This window comes from Suncus etruscus, chromosome 7, assembly GCF_024139225.1.
Source record: "Suncus etruscus isolate mSunEtr1 chromosome 7, mSunEtr1.pri.cur, whole genome shotgun sequence".
NCBI classification, from domain to species: Eukaryota; Metazoa; Chordata; class Mammalia; order Eulipotyphla; family Soricidae; genus Suncus; species Suncus etruscus.
The window spans coordinates 95,478,187-95,499,026 of record NC_064854.1 but is presented as its reverse complement, the minus strand read 5'-3'; the positions used below and the strand labels follow the sequence as shown (position 1 = coordinate 95,499,026).

Below are 20,840 nucleotides of genomic sequence, written 5' to 3'. Positions count from 1 at the left end.
TTCTTCACTTGTTAATTCTGCTAATATCGAATATAATTCGATAATATAATTCTGCTAAAATCGAATATAAATTCGATTTCAGAGCACTTTCCAACTCCTTAGTTTGGAAGTAGTGTGTGAGAAAAGAAACTCATTCCAATTCCTTTGTTCCCTCATGTCAAGTGACCAAAATGCAACAAAAACAAGACAACATAGAGTAAATCATGTACTTACTTTTCATTAATTTTCCTGATAATTCCTTTAGTGGAGAACAAGAACTATTTCTATTAGTCACTGTAAGTCTAGAGGAGGGTTCTTGGATTTCAATGGAAACTTGAGTTACTGTTTTGGACATTTCAAGATGGAGAGAATGCGCACTGTCACATTCCTGGGAAAGTAGCAAGTGATTCTGGATGTTGCTAGTTCTATTACTCAGGTCAATTCCTGCTGACTGAGTCATCAGCAACTGGGCTGAGCTGGAGTCCTCCAACCTCTTATCAAGAGTCTCAGTTAGAAAAGATGCTGTAGTTTCATGCTTCAGAGACGGAGACACAGGCTCAGCCAGAGAGCTCTGCTTCACTGTGTTCAAACTGTGTGCTCTTATTCGGGACCAAGTTGTAGAGTGAAAACTTTCAGCCTCTAACCAAAATTTAACCAAATGCTCCATTCTCCGAAGTTCCATGAATTGAATAAAATAAGGGAGAACAATAGAGTCATGTAAGACTTGTTCAAGAGTTTTTGAAAGACTTGATTTGGTCTCTTGAGTCTGGTAGTCCAGACAAGACCTTCCTAAAAAGGCAAAAGAATTAGTGCAGTAACAAATTGAGATTAAACATTTTAAAAAATACATATGTATGTATGTACATACATACACACATAACATAACTTAATCAGTTAACATTAGCACCAGTGGTACCAATCATCTGCTTAGTTTTTGTTTTAGAGCTCAGGGATTACTCCTGGCTCTAAATTCAGGAATTACTCCTATTGGTGCTCAGGAAGCCATACAGAATGTCAGGAATCGAACCTGGGTAGGCAAGGTGCAAGGCAAATACCCTACCCATTATATTATCACTCCAGCCCTGCAATGATCTCCTTTAAAAAGTTTATTTTCCAGCAATGTTATTAATAAACAGTAAGAAACACTATGATTTAACTTTCTAAACAAGTTTAGAAACTTAACATTTTAAAAAGTTTTTGTTATTCAACCCTCATCCTCTTTAATGGTAATTCAAACCATGTAACTTTTTGAGGTGGAATGAGGGGAGAAACCATCCCAAGCAGTGCTCAGGGAACCAATATAATAATCAACTGGATAAGCAATTCAGTGCTGGGGCCTGAGAATATGGTGCTGCTCAAGCCCTGTGGTTTCAAGGGTTTGAGGGTCCCCCATACAGTGTTTGGGGTCATCCAGGGCCAAACCAGTGGTGCTTAGGAAGCCAGATTACATCAGGAGTCAAACTCAGGTTTGGCATACGATAGTCCTAACTACTATACTATCTCTCTGGCTCAAACCATGTAATTTCATAAAAAAAAAAAAAAAACATAGTATCAGTATTTTTTGTTTGCTTCTAGGCCACATCTAGCAGTGCTCAGGATTTGCTACTGCACTCAGGGATTACTTTTGGCAGGACTTGAAGGACCAGAGATACTGGGAACTGAACCAAGGTTGGCTCTGTGCAGGCAAGTGACCTATCTGCCATAATGGCCACCATGCTCTGGTCCTAATAGTATCAAGAACTGAAAAAAGAATAAATAACTAAAGCGGTAGAACACATACCTGGCCTACACAAAGTCCTGGGTTTGACCCTCACCAGTACCTGGCCTCCTGATCACCACCAGAAATGACCCTAGTGGCCACCAAAGCATAGTTGGGGTGGCATTGTCGGTCCTGAGCAGTGTTAGACCCAAGCAGAACATCAAATTGAAAGGTGTACATTCCTGGGAATGAGTCCCAAACACCCTAAGCACGGTTGGAAATGGCTCCTATAAAAATAATTTAAAAAGGCATGTTTGTCACCTGAATACATGGCACAACCACATGTCTCCCATATCTCCCCTCTTAAAAGGTGGACTTTGTACTTTCACACTGGGATGTGTATTGACGCTCTCCACCTTGGGAGAAGCCTACCTTCTTTCATTAGTGCATCTTTCTCCTCTCTCGCCTCTCTTCTATGTCTCTGCCTTACTGTCTCTCTAACTCTCTTTCTAACACACACACACACACACACACACACACACACACACACACACACACACACACTGTCCTTTTCCCTCTCTGCTCAGAATTTCTAAATAAAAAAGAAAATTAGAAGGACTGGAGTGATAATTACAGCAGGTAGGAAGAGTGCTTACAAGTGGCCAAATTGGATTCGGTTCCAACCCCGGCATCCTAGCCCACCAGGAATGATCCCTGAGCATAGAATCAGGAATAAATCCTGTGGATTGCCAGGTGTTACCCCAAAACAAAATAGCAATAGCAATAGTAATAATAGGGGCCCGGAGAGATAGCACAGCGGTGTTTGCCTTGCAAGCAGCCGATCCAGGACCCAAGGTGGTTGGTTCGAATCCCGGTGTCCCATATGGTCCCCCATGCCTGCCAGGAGCTATTTCTGAGCAGACAGCCAGGAGTAACCCCTGAGCAACGCCGGGTGTGGCCCAAAAAACAAGAAAACAAAAACAAAAACAAAAAAATAGTAATAATAATAATAAAAATAATAATAGAAGGCCAGGAGGATAGAACAGTGGGTAATATATTTGCCTTGCCTGTAGCCAAACTGGGTTCAATCCCTGGTACTCTTTATGGGCTCCCTATGCCCTGACAGGAGTGATCCTTGAGTGTAAAGCCAGTAAGCCCTGAGCACCACCAGGTGTGGCCCCACACCCAAAATAATAAAAAGCAAAATTAAACAGTAAAATAACTAGGGGGCCAGACCCATAGTACATAGAGCAAGTAGAGTCTGTACCTCCTTGCATGTGGCTGACCCTGATTCGATCCCTAATGGTCTCCCCGAGACCCAACACTAGTCAATCCTACGTGCAAAACCAGGAACAGGCCCTGAACACATCAGGTACGTCCCAAACAAACAAACAAACAAAATATTGGGGGAGGAGGCAGGACTGAAGCTCGGTGATAAAGTACATATCCTGCATGAGACCTAGATTTGAATTACCAAGACTGAAAAAAAATTTATTTTACGGTCAATAAATATATCTAAAAATTCAGCTTTATTAAAAATTCCGGAAAAGCAAATCAATAGAAGATAACACATTTGCCTATCACATTGGAAGCTGTTTTTCAAAAAAAATAAGTAATAAGCACTTAAGGTCACAGAAAACCAATCACTCAAAACCACTCAGTAAATCTCAACCACTGATTTTAACATCAACTAGCATTTTTTCTATTTAAAAAAACTTACTGTTATTGATTAAAGTTCTGTGATTTACAATACAAATGTGTTTTGTCTTTTTGTTTTTGGAGGGCCATACCCAGAAGTGCTCAAGGATTATTCCTGACTCTGCATATAGGAATCACTCCTCATAGGCTCAGGGGACCACATAGAAGCTGAGGATTGAATCCAGGTCCATCTCCAGTAAGGCAAGCACCCTATAGCTGTACTATCATTCTGGCCTCTGATTTACAATACTGTTAATGGCAGCTTTCCATGCACGTAATTCTAACACCACACCCACCGGTAGTGTGCCCACCTCCCACCTCCCTCCCGCAAGGATCTCAACATCACTCCATTAAGCCATACCCCCATACTCAATTATGTGAGCCAATTCTTCCATTTGTGTTAAGACAATCTCTTTGGAGGAGTATGCATTAACAAGACAATAAATCGCTATAAAGCCCAATAAAGCAATATCAAGCTATATGATTCTTAGTAATATAACTTGTATATATTTTCCTAAGGAAAAGCCACAACTGTGTTTTCCTAAAAATTATAGCTAAAACAGTGCTATGGGAGGGCCAGAGAGACTGCTCAATATGTTAACTGCATGCTTTGCATGCAAGAGGCCTGAGGGGTATACATTTGTACTGTAAAGTCTCCTGAACTGCCAGGAATAACTCCTGAATACAATGTACAGAGCTCCTGAGCACTGGTATGTGGCTATGTGAGGGCCAAAATTAAAAAAATTCCTACTGGAATTTAGAAAATATTGACAGTCACTTACCCAGGTCACCAAAATGAGCAGCCTCCATGTGGCTTGGCTGCTTCTTAAGCGTTGCTGTCCTGCTACTTGAAAAGGAATCCATGTTGGCAGAAATGGCATTGATTGCAACATGACTTGGTCCTGCAGCCTCCAGCAAGGCATGATTTTTCGTGCTTTTTTGTGGGGAAAGTACGGCTACAGAGGCTGTAATTTTTAAAAAAAATTGTAAAAATTAAATAAAATTTGATCATCTAAAAACTGTCTCTTAAAAGAACTTTGAGCAAACCTTAAAAATTAAGGTTTTAATAACTATCAAGCACATACACAAAAATACTTACCAATAAGATAAATCAAGTAGTAGAAAATTGGAAGGAAATAATTTACTACTATTTATAACTCAAAATATCCCCATACACTACCAAAAAAAAAAAAGGTAAGTTAAAAAAGATCTCTCTAGGCCAGAATGAGATCAAAGAGATGAACATATGGTGATGGTGTGGATTTGAAGCTGATGTTTGACCTTCAACTCTGCTCTGCTAGTTGATCCCCAAGTAAAGTAGAAAGCAGTCCTAGCCAGCATAGTTAAATGTGATCATGTGACCCCCCCAAACAAAGGAAAAACAAAAATATTCTCTTTCTTTGAGAACTCCTACTGAGATAGAAAATAAAAAAGCCAACAAACATTCTGAAAAAAAAAAAAAAAAAAGATCATTTTCAATTATCCTTAATTATCACTTGATGGAAAAACAAACTAAAATTGCAGAATAAAAGTTCATGGAGTGTATGTGTGGACAGGATTGATATTAGAAAAATGCTCTTCAGGGGCCAGAAAGATAGCACAACAGGTAAGGTGTTTATCTTACACATAGCCAGTCCATGTTTGATCCCGCACATCCTGTACTAGAGCACCTTCAGGAGTAAGCCCTGAGTAAGGAGCGAGAAGAAACTCCTGAGTACAGGGTGTGGCACCAAAACAAAACAAAAACATGTATTATTCTATATGATCCCTGCAAGCATTTCCAGAAGTCATTCCTGAAAACAGAGCAAGAAATAACCCCTGAGCATCACCAGGTGTGGCTCAAAACCACAGAAAGAAAAATAAAAGAATAGTAAGCCTTTCTAATTGTTTCCTAATTTGGTGTTCCTGAAGAGCCAAAAATGCTATTGATTTTTGTAAGGCTTATTAACTTCTCCATCAGAACTAGCAACTTACTTCACATGGTCCTGATAGTTTATCTTCCCTTGGTCTCCATGTTATTATGCTTAGTTTCCTATTCTTTTTTGTTCCTCCCTCAATTCTTTTATACTTATTTATTTATTTATTTATTTATTTATTTATTTATTAAATGCTCACTGTATCAGATCATCTTTCTTCCTGTTCTTACTGTTCTTCCTTAGGTCCTTTTAAAAAAAAACAAAAAAACAAAAAAAACTCATCCTGTTAGAGAGCACATTTATCCAAGTCTATAATTATTTCTAGGACAAGCTTTCTCAAACTTTTTCTTCACTCCCTTTTGTCTATAAAAGAGAAAGAAAAACTAAAGAAAATGTAGTATATATGTACAATGGAATGAATACTGCTCATTCATAAGATAAAAAACTTAGTTTATCGGGGCTGGCAAGGTGGCACTAGAGGTAAGGTGTCTACCTTGCAAGCAATAGCCAAGAAAGGACCACGGTACAATCTCCCCCCCCCCCCCGGTCCCCCCCCCCCCCCCCCCCCGTCCCATATGATCCCCCCAAGCCAGGGGCAATTTGTAAGCACTTAATCAGGAGTAATCCGAGTATCAAACGGGTGTGGCAAAGACAGGGGGGGGGGCGGGGGGGGGGAGTTTATCGCAACTTGCATAAGCAGGAAGGTATCATGCTAAGCAAAGTGAGTTCAAGGGAAAGGATAAAAAGGAGTGAATGATCTCATTCATATAAAGAAAATAAAGAAACATATTAAGGGAATAAACAATGGCCAATCATAGCAGACCTTGAGAGTCTGCCAGAGGACTAATTTGCTCAGTAAGGGTAGGGATATGGGATGAGAAGATTTAGAGCGTATTGGGGGAAGGATTGAGGAATAATGTCACTGTGGTGATATGGCAACAACATATTCCCTATACGTTAACATTATTTGTAAATACATCATAACTAAATGAAAATACTTAAAGTAGGGAGCAAACAGCTAGGTAAAATAGGTAAAAATATACAAACATCTAAAATAGATTTAAAAAGTAACAAACAGCTGATTTAAGGGGAAAGTCTCAGGCATTCAGGAGAACCCTCAACATGAACCCACTCCACCACAGCTCCTAGGGCTAACCTCTGTGGAACTGAAACCCTATCAGACCTTGAATTTGATACTTTAAGTTCATTTCGCCTAGCATTTGTTTGTTTGTTTGTTTGGGGGCCACACTAAGTAGCACTCATGGCTTATTGTTGGCTCTGTGGTCAGGGTTCTCTCCTCAAAGGCTTTGGGAACCATATGGGGTACACAGAATAGAACCCGGTTGGGCACATACACTGCACATACGCCAACATTCCAGCCCCCTAGTATTCATTTCTTACTTTGATTTTACCATCTCAAGTCAAATATATTGAAATAGTAAACTTAATCACATTTCTCTTAAACTAATTTCCCTACGTATGTTTCAAAAGCACCTCACTGTACCAAAACTGAACCTATAACATCCAAGCTTAGTTCTCCACCACCCAAACTATGAAGCAAGCCTAAAATGTAAGTACAGGGATCAGTGTTATGTCTTCCCTCACACCCCATTATTTAGCTAATATGAATAACAAGGTTTTATCCTTTATACCTTCTAAACTGGCCTGTCCAAATCTCTTGGGGAGAGGGGTTCTTACTCAGTAATGCTCAACGGTTACTTTGACTCTGCCTTCAAGAAACACTCCTGGTTGCTGTTCAGGGAATCATCTGGAATGCTTGGGATCAAACCCAAGTCACCATGTGCAAAGTATTTGCCGTATCTGCTATACTATCACTCCAGCCCTCTTTACTTTCATCACTCCCAGACTAGCCAAGTCATCTCTGAGAATATCTGATTACTATTATTCTTCCCTACTAATCTGCAAGTTCAATGAGGGCAAAATCCCAGTCACTGGGATAGTCACAGTTTTTGTCTAATGCCTAGAATAGAACAGAATATGTGCTCTATCTGTGTTCAATATAGATGGCAGCTACTATTTGTTGTTTGTCTAACCAGCACTGCCAAATGTGGCCCCACAACTAACAAAAAAATAAATAAGAGGCAACCAGTATAAACTAATAAGGAATCCAATTGACTTTAAGTGATCAGAAACAAACAAGAGGGGCTGAAACAATAGCACAGTGGTAGAGCATTTGCCTTGCATGCGGCAGACTCTGGATGAACCCAGGCTACATCCCCAGCATTCCATATGGTTCCCCGAACCTGCAAGGAGCAATTTCTGAGTACACAGAAATTTCCTGAGTGCTGTTGGGTGTGCCCCCCCAAAAAGAAAGGAAGGAAGGAAGGAGGAGGAAGGAAGGAAGGAAGGAAGGAGGAAGGAAGGAAGGAAGGAAGGAAGAAGGAAGGAAGGAAGGAAGGAGGAAGGAAGGAAGGAAGGAGGAAGGAGAGAGGAAGAAGAAGAAGAAAGAAGAAGAAGAAGAAGAAAGAAAGAAGGAAAAAAGGAAGGAAAGAAAAGAAAAGAAAGAAAGAAGGAAAGAAAGAAAGAAAGAAAGAAAGAAAGAAAGAAAGAAAGAAAGAAGGAAAGAAAGAAAGAAAGAAAGAAGAAAGAAAGAAAGAAAGAAGAAAAAAGAAAGAAGAAAGAAAGAAAGAAGAAAGAAAGAAAGAAAGAGAAAGAAAAAGAAAGAAAGAAAGAAGGCAGACAGGAAGGAAGGAAGGAAGGAAGGAAGGAAGGAAGGAAGGAAGGAAGGAAGGAAGGAAGGAAGGAAGGAAGGAAGGAAGGAAGGAAGGAAGGCAAGAAATAAGGCTAAAATGTCATTTTGAGCTTTGTATCCATTTTTATAATTGAGAATAATAAAGAGGTAATTCTCAATACTAGCCACTACAAACATTTAAAGAAAAATTAAGCTAACGATATGTTAATTAAATGCTTTGTGGAATTTTACATATAATAACTACAGAAATTATCTTCATTATAATTTTCCCACTCTAATCTCTGTACAGTTAGAACTATGACAAATATAATGTCCTAAAAAAGTCCTTAGAGGGGCCGGAGAGATAGCATGGAGTAAGGTGTTTGCTTTGCATGCGGAAGGACAGTGGTTCAAATCCCGGCATCCCATGTGGTCCCCCGAGCCTGCCAGGAGCGATTTCTGAGCGAGAGCCAGGAGGAACCCCTGAGCGCTGCCGGGTGTGACCCAAAAACCAAAAACCAAAAAAAAAAAAAATGGTCCTTAGAAAAGCCTGCTCCATAAGCACCATTTGGTATGGTCCCCAAAATAAGCAACAATGACAGTAAGTCCGTTCTAACCTATTAATATATTAATAACCTATTAATATATATTATATATATTATATAATATAATATATTAATAACCTATTAATATAGACAATACATTGACTATGACATACTCTGAATAACTTTTAAATTAAGAACATCCATCCAAAATAATAAAGATTATAATCATCCTGAATAAACAACAGAAAACCAAGCCTTGTGACAGTGCTTTTATACAGATGCCAGACTGCTTAGCTAAGTATTTTTACTTTTTATTTATGTTTACTGAGCCCATTTCCAGCTTGATACCAAATGGCACAATCTGATTAGGCAGATCAGACTCTTGGGAGCTGCCCAGGGGGTACCGAGAGTGAGGGAAGAGAGAGGGGAACCTGGTGCTAGGGATGGAAGCCAAGGTCTTATACTCTTTAGACATGTGCACTACCATTTGAACTATCTCCTTGGTCTGTTCATTTTATTTAAAGGTATTTTTGTTGTTGTTGTTGTTGTTCTTTTAGCCATACCTGTGCTCACGGGGACTAAGTAGTCCTGGGTATCAAACCCAGACTTCCCACAAGCAAATATGAACCCCCGCTTTTTACTTTTTGAAGAGAAGTCAATTAATTGCTTTTAGAAAATAATAAATGTATCATGAATAAGGACACTGCAGAAGAATACATCTTCTATCACTTCCATAATTTACAGTCAACTTGGGAAACAAATCAATCATAAATTAAAAGATTGCAGAAAGGATGTTCAAGTAGAAGATAATAGAAGAGTCCATAACTGGGGCCAGAGCAGTCACACTAGAGGTAAGGCATCTGCCTTGCAAGCACTAGCATAGGACGAACTGTGGTTTGATCCCCCGGAGTCCCATATGGTCTCCCCCCCAAGCCAGGAGCAATTTCTGATTGCATAGCAGAAGTAACCGATGAGCGTCACTGTGTGTGACACAAAAAACAAAAACAAAACAAAAGAATACAAAACAAAAAGATTCCATAATTGTAAAGCAGTTTTTACTTTTATTTCTTTTGGTTTGGAGCCATACCCAGCAGTACTCAGGAGTTGCTCCTCATTCTGCATTCAGTAATCATTCCTGGTAGAGCTCAGAGGATCATATGGAATGCTGGGAATCTACCTGGTTGGCTGCATGCATGGCAATAGGTCTACCTATTTGAAAGATCTTTCCAACACCAAGCACAGTTTTCGATATATAATGAATGTCACTGAACTCACCTTTAATTGACTTAACATCTGAGGTCTTTTCTTGTTCTTTGCCTTTCACTATAAAAGAACAACAAGATTAATCAAAAGGATCCATTCTATACATTGTTAAAAATTAGACAAGCATTATACTAGCAAATCATTATTCAAAGTTTAAAACAATGGACTAATTTCCTTAGATGAGGACAGAGTAGGTGCCAGGGGAAGTTTTCACAACATTCAGAAACATCTAGAGCTATGTTTTGCCCCGTTGGGGCAGTACACAGGAATAATCCAGAGAAGTTTCAATTTGGAGGTACTGATTTTTTAGTTTTATTTTGTTTCATGGTTTGGTTTTTTTTTTTTGGGGGGGGGGGCACAGCCGGTAGTGCACAGGAGATATTCCTGGCTCTGTGCTCACAAATCACTCCTGGTAGGCTCAGGGGACCATATTAGATGTCAGGAGTCAAACCTGTGTCAGCCACGTGCAAGCAAAATGCCCTAGCAGCTGTGTTATCACTCGGGTACCTGGAAGTACTGTCTTTCTGATTAAAGAACTTAAATTTTCTTTTTTCTTTTTTTGGTTTTTGGGCCACACCGGTGACACTCAGGGGTTACACCTGGCTATGCACTCAGAAATCACTCTTGGCTTGGGGGATCATATGGGATGCCGGGGGATCGAACCATTGTCTGTCCTAGGCTAGCGCTGGCAAGGCAGACGCCCTAGCTCCAACCCCTAAAGAACTTATCGCATTTATTTGAGTATGATGCGCACCCCAATTTTCGATTAAAAATTGGTATTAAAATTTTGTTTCACACCAAGCATTGTAATTGACAAAAAAACGTTGAACACGTCCGGCCATGATAAAAATCATTTATTGACAACGTAAACTGGTATAAACACAATACCAAAATAAAATTACCCGTAACAATATTTATTTAAAATGCTTCAGTCAGATACATCATCAGATACACTAAAGAGTTGTTCCCATTCTTCTTGAGTTAATTTCGCATCAGTGTCCCAGTTGGCAGGAACATGTTTCTCCAGTTTCTTCGCTTTCTTCTGAGTCTGAATTCCACAGCAGGTCGTCTTTTGTGCCGTCCATTTGATTGCTGATACCTGTCTTCAAAAACTCTCGATGATCATTTCTTTTTTTTTTTTTTTTTGGTTTTTGGGCCACACCCTGTGACGCTCAGGGGTTACTCCTGGCTATGCGCTCAGAAGTTGCTCCTGGCTTCTTGGGGGACCATATGGGACGCCGGGGGATCGAACCGCGGTCCGTGCGCAGGCAAGGCAGGCACCTTAGCTCCAGCGCCACCGCCCGGCCCCAACGATGATCATTTCTTTTGGTATGTCTTTCCATGATGTTTTAACCCAGGATGTCCCGAGAGATAGGCCAGGTTTCTTGAGTTGTTTTTTTTTCTTCGCCCTCGCGTACAGTGCGCGGCTGCAGCCCAGAAAAGGCACAGTGCAAACTCATAATTTGCCTGCGCCCTCATTGGACCGGCTGCCACTGCCACCCCACCCCAGACCTCGTTTAGAATGCACACCCAGACTTTGATTTCTTTTTTTGGTAGAAAAGTTTGTGCATTGTACTCGAATAAATACGGTAAGTTTTTTTTTTTTTTTTTTTTTTTGTGGTTTTTGAGTCACACCCGGCAGTGCTCAGGGGTTACTCCTGGCTTCATGCTCAGAAATTGCTCCTGGCAGGCACGGGGGACCATATGGGACGCCGGGATTCGAATCGATGACCTGCATGAAAGGCAAATGCCTTACCTCCATGCTATCTCTCCGGCCCCAATATGGTAAGATTTTAAGAGACTTTTTTGAGTGGCTTTTTTCTAAAAAAATGTCTGGTGGGTCAAATAAGTTTGGGAACCTCTGATCCAAGAGTGATTTTAAGGGGCCGGGCGGTGGCGCTAAAGGTAAGGTGCCTGCCTTACCTGCGCTAGCCTAGGACGGACCGCGGTTAGATCCCCCGGCGTCCCATATGGTCCCCCAAGCCAGGAGCGACCTCTGAGCACATAGCCAGGAGTAACCAACCCCTGAGCGTCACCGGGTGTGGCCCAAAAACCAAAAAAAAAAAAATAAAATAAAAAGAGTGATTTTAAAAAAACTAAGATTATGGGACCGGGCGGTGGCGCTAAAGGTAAGGTGCCTGCCTTACCTGCGCTAGCCTAGGACGGACCGCGGTTCGATCCCCCGGCGTCCCATATGGTCCCCCAAGCCAGGAGCGACTTCTGAGCGCATAGCCAGGAGTAACCCCTGAGCGTTACCGGGTGTGGCCCAAAAACCAAAAAAAAAAACAAAAACAAAAAAACTAAGATTACCTGTATCTGATTCTTGGGGCCAGAGAGGTGGCGCAAGTGGCGCAAGTAGTGCCTGCGCTAGCCTAGGACGGACTGCGGTTTGATACCCTGCTGTCCCATATAGTCCCCCAAGCCAGGAACGATTTCTGAGAGCATAGTCAGGAGTAACCCCTGAGTGTCACCGGGTGTGGCCCAAAAACCACCACCCCCCCCAAAAAAAAGAATACCTGTGTCTGATTCCGTTATTTAACAGCTATGTGTTTGATCCTAGACAGGTTACTTGATTTAAGTGAGTTTCAAGCTGCATGACTTATAAAATTAGGTGAATAATAATAACACTAATTATTACAGCACATAATGGGTTACAGATGAAAACAAGAAAACAAGTGTCTTAAAACTGAACTGGCTAAAAACATACTGAAGACACACTATGGAACTTCTTCACGTCAAATACAAACACACTTAATGTTTGAGGCTTAATACAACTTCTCTTGAATAAAATATGCTATTTTCACTATGACACCAAAAATTCTACTGCAGATATGCTAGTAATGTAACACCTAGGGAAGGCAATTTAAGCCAAGTATAAACTTACAGAATCTGATAAGACCCTAACTAGTTTAGAGATTCAGTACAACGGCTCAAGGATGCAGTGCTGCTTGGGCCCTGTTGTGCCAGGAATCAAAAGGGGCCACCGCAGTGGTGCTCAGGAGCTTCCAGAGCCACAGTCAGGATTGTTTAGGAACATCTAAAGTACATCAGGAGATGGGAGACAAAGAACCACGTGGTTCCAAGGATCAAATCCAGGTTGGTGACCACTCATGCACCCTAAATGCCATAATATCTCCTGGCCCCGGCATATAACTATTTTAAATATCTTCAGTTTTTTCATCAGGATTAAACTTTCTTTATCCTCAACATAACTCCTACTATCTTCCTTACAGATCAACTTGTCCCAATCCTAGAACATCTATGGAAAAATTTTTAAACAACATAAATGGAATGATCAATTTGGGAATGTTCCCATCTTTCTCATCTTAATTCTATCAATGAACACAGTAAGTTTCTCATTTACTTAGTTCTTCTACATTCCTCAGTTATTGTACAAATTCCATATATTTTGATCCTTTGTTTTCACTTGCATACAGAAATACAACTAGTTTTTAAATGCTCCTATATAAAAGTTAAGTGTAAACAAACTTAACATCTTCTGCTTACTAGTCATCATTACTTCTACAGTATTCAAGTAAGTACTTTTTAAATCTACCTTGACCTAATAAGTAGCATTCCACATAAAAGTTCCCCACTTTTTTAAAATTATCTTCTCTTAGCTTCCACAACGTTGCTCACCACTCCAAAGGATGGAATTTACTTTCCATCCTTTCTGCCAATGACTCATGTTCCTTAATTCAAAAGACTAAATAGTGTCAGAGATAGTTAAAGTGTTAAGGTACTTGCCTTAAACACAGACAACCTCAAATTCTTCCCTGGCGACATATATGGTCATCTGAGCACAGAGCCAAAAATAAGCCCTGGGACTACGAGGTGTGATCCAAAACAAACAAACAAACAAAACAAAGCTGGATAAATCCAGAGGTCTTTCCAAGATTCCCTTTTTTGCCTACAGTGACAAGAAATGCTGCTTAACAACTGAACAGATACTCCCTTTCCCAGCAAAAGGGAAATAACCTGGTATATCACCAGCTATATACATAGTATATGTATGTATGTATGTATATTAGCTACACTGCTAAGAGACCTATGCACTCAGCTACATGGACTAGTTATAGACCACTCGCGAACAAAATATAACCACCTCTATGTTTCTTCAAGAGCTATTTACAACAGCCAAGATTTGGAAACAAGCCAAATGCCTAATAACAGATAAAGAATAAAGATGTAGTAAGAGCAGAGGCTAAAGAAGACAAAGTAATTATACATAATAATGTACAATTCAGCCTAATTCTACCTTTTGCTACCACTTGGCTAGAACTAGAAAAGGTCATATAAGCAAAGTCAGTAAGAAGGAGAAAGAGACAAATATAAAATTATTTCACCCACATGTAGCATATAAAGAAACAAAATAAGGGAAATAATGTACAATGATACCAAATCCTTAAGACTCTGACCACAGAAACAACTGTACTGAAAGAAGGAGCAGGGAGGAGTCTAAGAAGAGTGATATAGTAACATTTAAAATGTAGAATCATTGGGGGCTGGAGAGATAGCATGGAGGTAAGGCATTTGCCTTGCATGCAGAAGGATGGTGGTTCAAATCCCAGCATCCCATATGGTCCCCTGAGCATGCCAGGAGCGATTTCTGAGCATAGAGCCAGGAGTAACCCTGAGCGCTGCGGGTGTGACCCAAAGACAAAAAACAAAAATAAACAAAATACATATATAAACATTGTCATTTAAACCATTTACCTCACACAAAAAAATAGAACAAAAATGTAAAGTATATGGGACTGGAGAGATAGCATGGAAGTAGGGCATTTGACTTGTATGCAGAAGGATGGTGATTCGAATCCCAGCATCCCAAATGGTCCCCTGAGCCTGCCAGGAGTGATTTCTGAGCATAGAGCCAGGAGTAACCCCTGAGCGCTGCCGGGTGAGACACAAAAACAAAAAAAAAAAATTAAGTATAAGTAGAAATGGTATGCAATACTTTCTGGCCCGAGTTTTTCTTTTTTACTTTCCCCTTACCACAGATCATAGGACTAAAAACAGATGCTGGATAGATAGTACCTAGAAGACACCTGCTTTGCAAGTGGTGACCCAGCCTCAATCCCCAAACCAGTTTGATCCCTTGAACAACATATGGTTACCTGAGCAACACCTGGAGCAACCTTTGAACACAAAACCAGTAATAAACCCTGAACACTGTCAAAAATAAGCCCAAACTACACACCACCACCACCAACACCTGCCATAAAGACTGTAAAAAAAAAAAAGAGGCCATCATTAATAAGAAATAAGGAAAAAGATGAGGTTAAGTCCTCCTATTCCAATCTCCTAAGTCCAAAGCTTTCTGACAGAATTTTCTAGCATTACCATCATTTACTAAAGTCATTATTTCTATCTCCAATGCATATCAGAGGGCTCTACAGTAAGTTCCTGCCTTCTGTTCCTTAAACACATCAGCTCAGTTCTGCCTCAGGACATTTACAGCCATTTGTCTGTAATGCAGTTCTACTTATCTCAAGATGGTTGGCTACCCTCACTGTGTTCAGTTTAAACACCATTTCTCAGACATATCTTCTCTTATAATCCCACTTATAATTGACACCAACTATCATAAGGTAATCTGCGCTCACATTTTAAATTTAAAAATTTAAATCCTGTTTAAATTCCTAGCTTATTTTTATTAACTTATTAAAATATTTTGAAATAAATTTCTATTATATCCAAGCGATTGGTTTAGGTATAAGAAATCAGCCTAGAGGGGCCGGAGAGATAGCATGGAGGTAAGGCGTTTGCCTTTCATGCAGGAGGTCATCGGTTCGAATCCCGGCGCCCCATATGGTCCCCTGTGCCTGCCAGGAGCAATTTCTGAGCCTGGAGCCAGAAATAACCCCTGAGCACTGCCGGGTGTGACCCAAAAACCACAAAAAAAAAAAAAAAAAAAAAAAAAAAGAAATCAGCCTAGCAAGTAGGAGGCTGGATCTGATCCCCCACATACAAATTAGGGCAAAACAATGAATCTGGAGTAATCCGTGAACACTGCTGGATGTGGCCAGAAAAACCCCTCACCCAAACCAGCTTCCATTCTTTTTTTTTTTTTTAAAGAATTTCTTTATTTAAGCACCATGTTACAAATATGTTCATAGTTGTTTTCAGTTATAAAATGTGCATGCCCCTTCACCAGTGCAACTTACCCGCCACTAATGTCCTCCATCTCCCTCCCTGCCTGTCTTTTGAGTCAGGTATTGTTTTTCTCTCACTCACTACCATTATCGTGATAGTGTAGTTACTTCTCTAACTGCACTCACCACTCTTTGTGGTAAGCTTCCTATCATGGGCTGCTCCTTCCAACACTCATCTCTATTGTCTCTGGGAATTATTACTATGCTTTTATTTTTCTTAAAGCCCACAGATGAGTGAGACTATTCTTTGTCTATCTCTTCCCTCTGACTCGTTTCACTCAGCAAAATAGTCTCCATGTTCATCCACATATAGGCAAATTTCATTACTTCACTTTTCCTAATAGGTGTGTTGTATTCCATTATACTACTGTTTTATTTTAATAATCTATATTTAAACACCAATATTACAAACTTGTTTGTAGTTGGGTTTCAGTCATAAAAAAGAACAACCCCCTTCACCAGTACAAACTTCCACCACCAATGCCCCCCATTTCCCTCCTCCCCATCCCCTGCCTGTCTTTGAGATAGGCATTCTATTTTTCTCAATCACTACCACTGTCATGATAGATGTTACTGTAGTAACATGTTACTGTAGTAACATCTTTTCTTAAAATCCACAAATGAGTGAGACTATTCTGTCTATCTTCCTCAGTATAATAGTTTCCATGTCCATCCATGTATCGAAAAATTTCATGACTTCATTTTCCCTGACAGCTGCATAGTACTCCATTGTGTATATGTACCACTGTTTCTTTAGCCATTCATCTGTTGTCAAGCATCTGGTTTGTTTACAGATCCTAGATATTGTAAATAGCACTGCAATAAATATAGGCATGCTGAAGACATTTTTATATTATGTTTTTGTGTTCTGAAGATATAGCCCTAGGAGTGGTATTGCTAATCATATGAAAGCTCAATTTCCAGTTTTTTGAGGAATCTCCATATTGTTTTTCATAAAAGCTAGACTAGATGGCATTCCCACCAGCAGTGAATGAGCATTCCTTTCTCCCCACATCCCTACCAGCACTGATTGTTATTGTTTGTTGTGATGTGTCCTAGTCTCTGTTTTTTTGTTTTGATTTGCATCTCCCTGATGATTAGTGATGTGGAGCACTTTTTTCAGTTGCCTTTTTGCCATTTGTATTTCTTCTTTAAGAAAGTGTCTGTTCATTTCTTCTCCCCATTTTCTGATGGGGTTTAGATTGTTCTTAAGTTCTGAAAGTACCTTGTATATCTAAGATATTAGCCCCTTATCTGATGGGTATTGGGTGTATAGCTTCTCCCATTCTGATACCGCTGTCTCTCATCTGTTGTCCGGCATGTGAGTTGTTTTCAGATTCTAATTATTGTAAATAGAGCTGCGATAAACATAGAAGCTCAGAGGGCATTTTTGTAATGTTTTTGTGTTCCTAGGGTATATTCCTAGGAGTTTGCTGGATCAGATAGAAGCTCAATTTCCAGTTTTCTGAGGAATATCCATAGTTTTACAGAAAGGCTGGACTAGACAGCATTCCAGCAATGACTGAGAGTTCCTTTCTCTCACATCCACTGGTTGTTCTTATTCCTTGTGAAGTGTGCCTGTCTCTGTGGTGTGAGATGGTACCTCATTGTTGTTTTGATTTGCATCTCTCCTTGATGTGGAGCATTTTTCATGTGCTTTGGCCATCTGCATTTCTTCTTTGAGAAAATGTTCATTTCTTCTCCCCATTTTTTATGGGGTTATATTTTTTTTCTTGTCCAGTTCTGTCAGTACTTTGTATATCTTGTATTAGTCATGTATCAGATAGATATTGGGTACACAGTATCTCTCATTCCATGGGTGGCCTTTATATCCTAGTCAATGTTTCCTTTAAGGTGCAGAAGCTTTGCAGTTTAATGTAGTACCATTTGTTTATTTCTGCTTCTACTTGTTTGAACAGTGGTGTTTGTTTTCTCTTTGAAGAGGCCTTTAGTCTCAACATCAAGGAGTGTTTTGCTCACTTTTTCCCTATATATCTTATTGTTTCAAGTTTGAGATCAAGATCTTTTTTTTTTTTTTTTTTTTTTTTGGTTTTTGGGTAAACCCAGCAGTGCTCAGGGGTTACTCCTGGCTCCATGCTCAGAAATTGCTCCTGGCAGGCTCGGGGGACCATATGGGATGCCAGGATTTGAACCACCGTCCTTCTGCATGCAAGGCAAAGGGCTTACTTCCATGCTATCTCTCCGGCCCGAGATCAAGATCTTTAATCCATTTTAATTTGACTTTTGTTCATAGCGTTAAAGGTCTGAGTTAACTGTTTTGCATGTGGCCGACCAGTTGTCCCAACATACTGTTTTTTTTTTTTTTTTTGGTTCTTGGGCCACACCCGGTAACGCTCAGGGGTTACTCCTGGCTATGTGCTCAGAAGTTGCTCCTGGCTTGGGGGACCATATGGGACACCGGGGGATCGAACCAAGGTCCGTCCAAGGCTAGCGCAGGCAAGGCAGGCACCTTACCTTTAGCGCCACCGCCCGGCCCCCAACATACTTTTTAAGATGCTTTCCTTGCTCCATTTTGCGTTTCTTGCCCTTTATCAAAGATTAATTGATTGTACCTCTGGGGGTCATTATCTGAATATTCAAGTCCATTCCACTGATCTGAGGGTCTGAATTCCAATACCATGCTGTTTTTGTGACTTTGTAAAACAATTTAATGATGCCTTCTATCCAGCTTCCAATCTAATAAAATACTTTATACAGACCAGATACTATAAAGATAAAAGTTGAAGCAGGGTAAGGGGTTTGAAATGTAGGGAACAGGGAATGCAGTCTTTAAACTATAAAAAAAAGTTTTATCAACACATTGATGAGAAACCTGAAGGAATAAGGGCAACAGAGGTGGATATCTATTTTCTGGCAAGAGATCAAGGAATCCTGCCTCAGTTGGGATGTACTTGCAGGATAAAGGAGTGATGGAGGAAAAAAGAGCAGGAAGGAGAGAGGAAACAGAACTTGATTAGGCAGGGCTATAGTAAGCCAGAGGAGAAATTTCAATACAGGTGTGACATAACGTAGATGTGACATAATGACCACATCAAGGACAGAAAAAGGACAGAAATGAAACCAAATTGAAAATTTATCTAGGGGCCGAAGTGATAGCACAACGGCATTTGCCTTGCAAGCAGCCCACCCAGGACCTAAGGTGGTTGGTTCGAATCCCGGCATCCCATATGGTCCCCCGTGCCTGCCAGGAGCTATTTCTGAGCAGATAGCCAGGAGTAACCCCTGAGCGCTGCCGGGTTTGGGCCCCCCCCCCTAAAAAAAAGAAAGTTATATCTAAACAAACAAATAAAAAGCTCAAATCCTTACATTTCAAAAAACCATTCTCTTCTGGACATTTAAGCCAAGATATAACTGACCTTAGTATGAATACGAATATTACCTAAGAGGCTTTCCTTAACTTGACGTAAGGATGACTGCTTAAAGCAGGATACTAATGGTCAGGGATGGTTAGTGGTCAGCATTTGCATTTTGGATGTGTGGGGTAAATTTGAGTTCTGTTGACAGGTCAGCTAGAAAACAGATTGAGGGGCCGGGTAGGTGGCGCTGGAGGTAAGGTGTCTGCCTTGCAAGCGCTAGCGTAGGAAGGACCGCGGTTCGATCCCCGGCGTCCCATATGGTCCCCCCAAGCCAGGGGCGATTTCTGAGTGCATAGCCAGGAGTAACCCCTGAGCATCAAACGGGTGTGGCCCAAAAACCAAAAAAAAAAAAAAAAAAAAGATTGAAACTAAGATGAGAAAAACAAATGTACCATTCTAGGAGGATTAAATCTGGAGTTAAATTTTAGTGTAATTAATATTTTTGATATAAGCTAGATTAACTTTTCAGATACATTTGTCATTTTTCCATTAAGTATCTTAGAAAAAAAATAATGTAGACTAACAGGAGAGTATACCAATCCAATTCAGAAAGAAAATCCAAGCAGTAGATACCAATTTGGAAGTCATTGGTATATATGTAGTATTTCTAAATGGTATTTAAAGATCAGATGAATCTCTAAATAGTACCATACTTGACTTCTACTTCTGCCATATTCAGTCTCCAAACAGCATATAGAATATTCTTAAGGTTGAGCGATAGCAAAGCACATAGGCATTTGCCATGTGCGTCTTTGGCCTGGGTTTGATCCCCAGCTTCCCATATGGTCCCCAGAGCCTGCCAGGAGTTATTTCTGAGAGCAGAGCCAGGAGTAACCTCTGGGCATAGCTGGGTATGTCCCTCCCCCCAAAAAAATTCTCTGAGAGGTGGCTATACTCTGAAAGGCTACTGCTCTGGGGACCACGTGGTACTGGGGATGATCCAGCATACATAGCAAGTGTCTTACTTCTGTCCTTTTTTTCTGACACCTAGTATTATATTTTTAAGATAATGATTCGTCCTCAAAAATCAAAAATAAAATAAAATAAAGATAAATGGCTCCTCTTTAATAGTTTCTGCCCTTAGAATAAAACCTAATTTGGGCAATTTTCTTCTGAATCTTTATCTCCCTATAACTCACAGAGGCCTTTCCTTTCTTGAAGGACACTAAACTCTAACCTCATGATCTTTGAAATGCTCTTTCCTGGCCTCTAAGTTCCTTACTAAAAACACACCAGTTCTAAATTTCAAAGTTTCTCGCAAAGGTCTTTTTCTTACAAACAACCCAAATATTTCCTTCCCTGGATACCACTTTCTGAACATTTTAATTTGCAGAAAGGAATGAATGATAAGCTAACAAGCAAAATAGGAAAATAAAAAAAGAAGAGGTATTTATTGCCTGTGTACCCAAAAGACTGTGGACAATGTTTACAGCCTAGTACAATGCCCTGCCAACAGTAGATATTCAAAAGATCTTGGCGAATATAGACAATAGTTTATTGTGCTGCAAGCAATTTC

The 20,840-nt window shown here is 40.2% G+C and overlaps 1 protein-coding gene across 1 annotated transcript in view; it reads right to left on the bottom strand.

Annotated features, from left to right (window-relative positions):
* The window catches only part of AKAP10 (A-kinase anchoring protein 10), a 79,761-nt gene that overhangs the window by 57,609 nt on the left and 1,312 nt on the right, over positions 1-20,840 (bottom strand). Inside the window, exons 2-4 of the mRNA XM_049776851.1 lie at positions 9,805-9,852; positions 4,159-4,341; positions 214-768 (exon numbers count right to left, since the gene is read on the bottom strand). Coding sequence (XP_049632808.1) covers positions 214-768; positions 4,159-4,341; positions 9,805-9,852 — 786 coding nt within the window. The remainder of the gene's footprint in view (positions 1-213; positions 769-4,158; positions 4,342-9,804; positions 9,853-20,840) is intronic.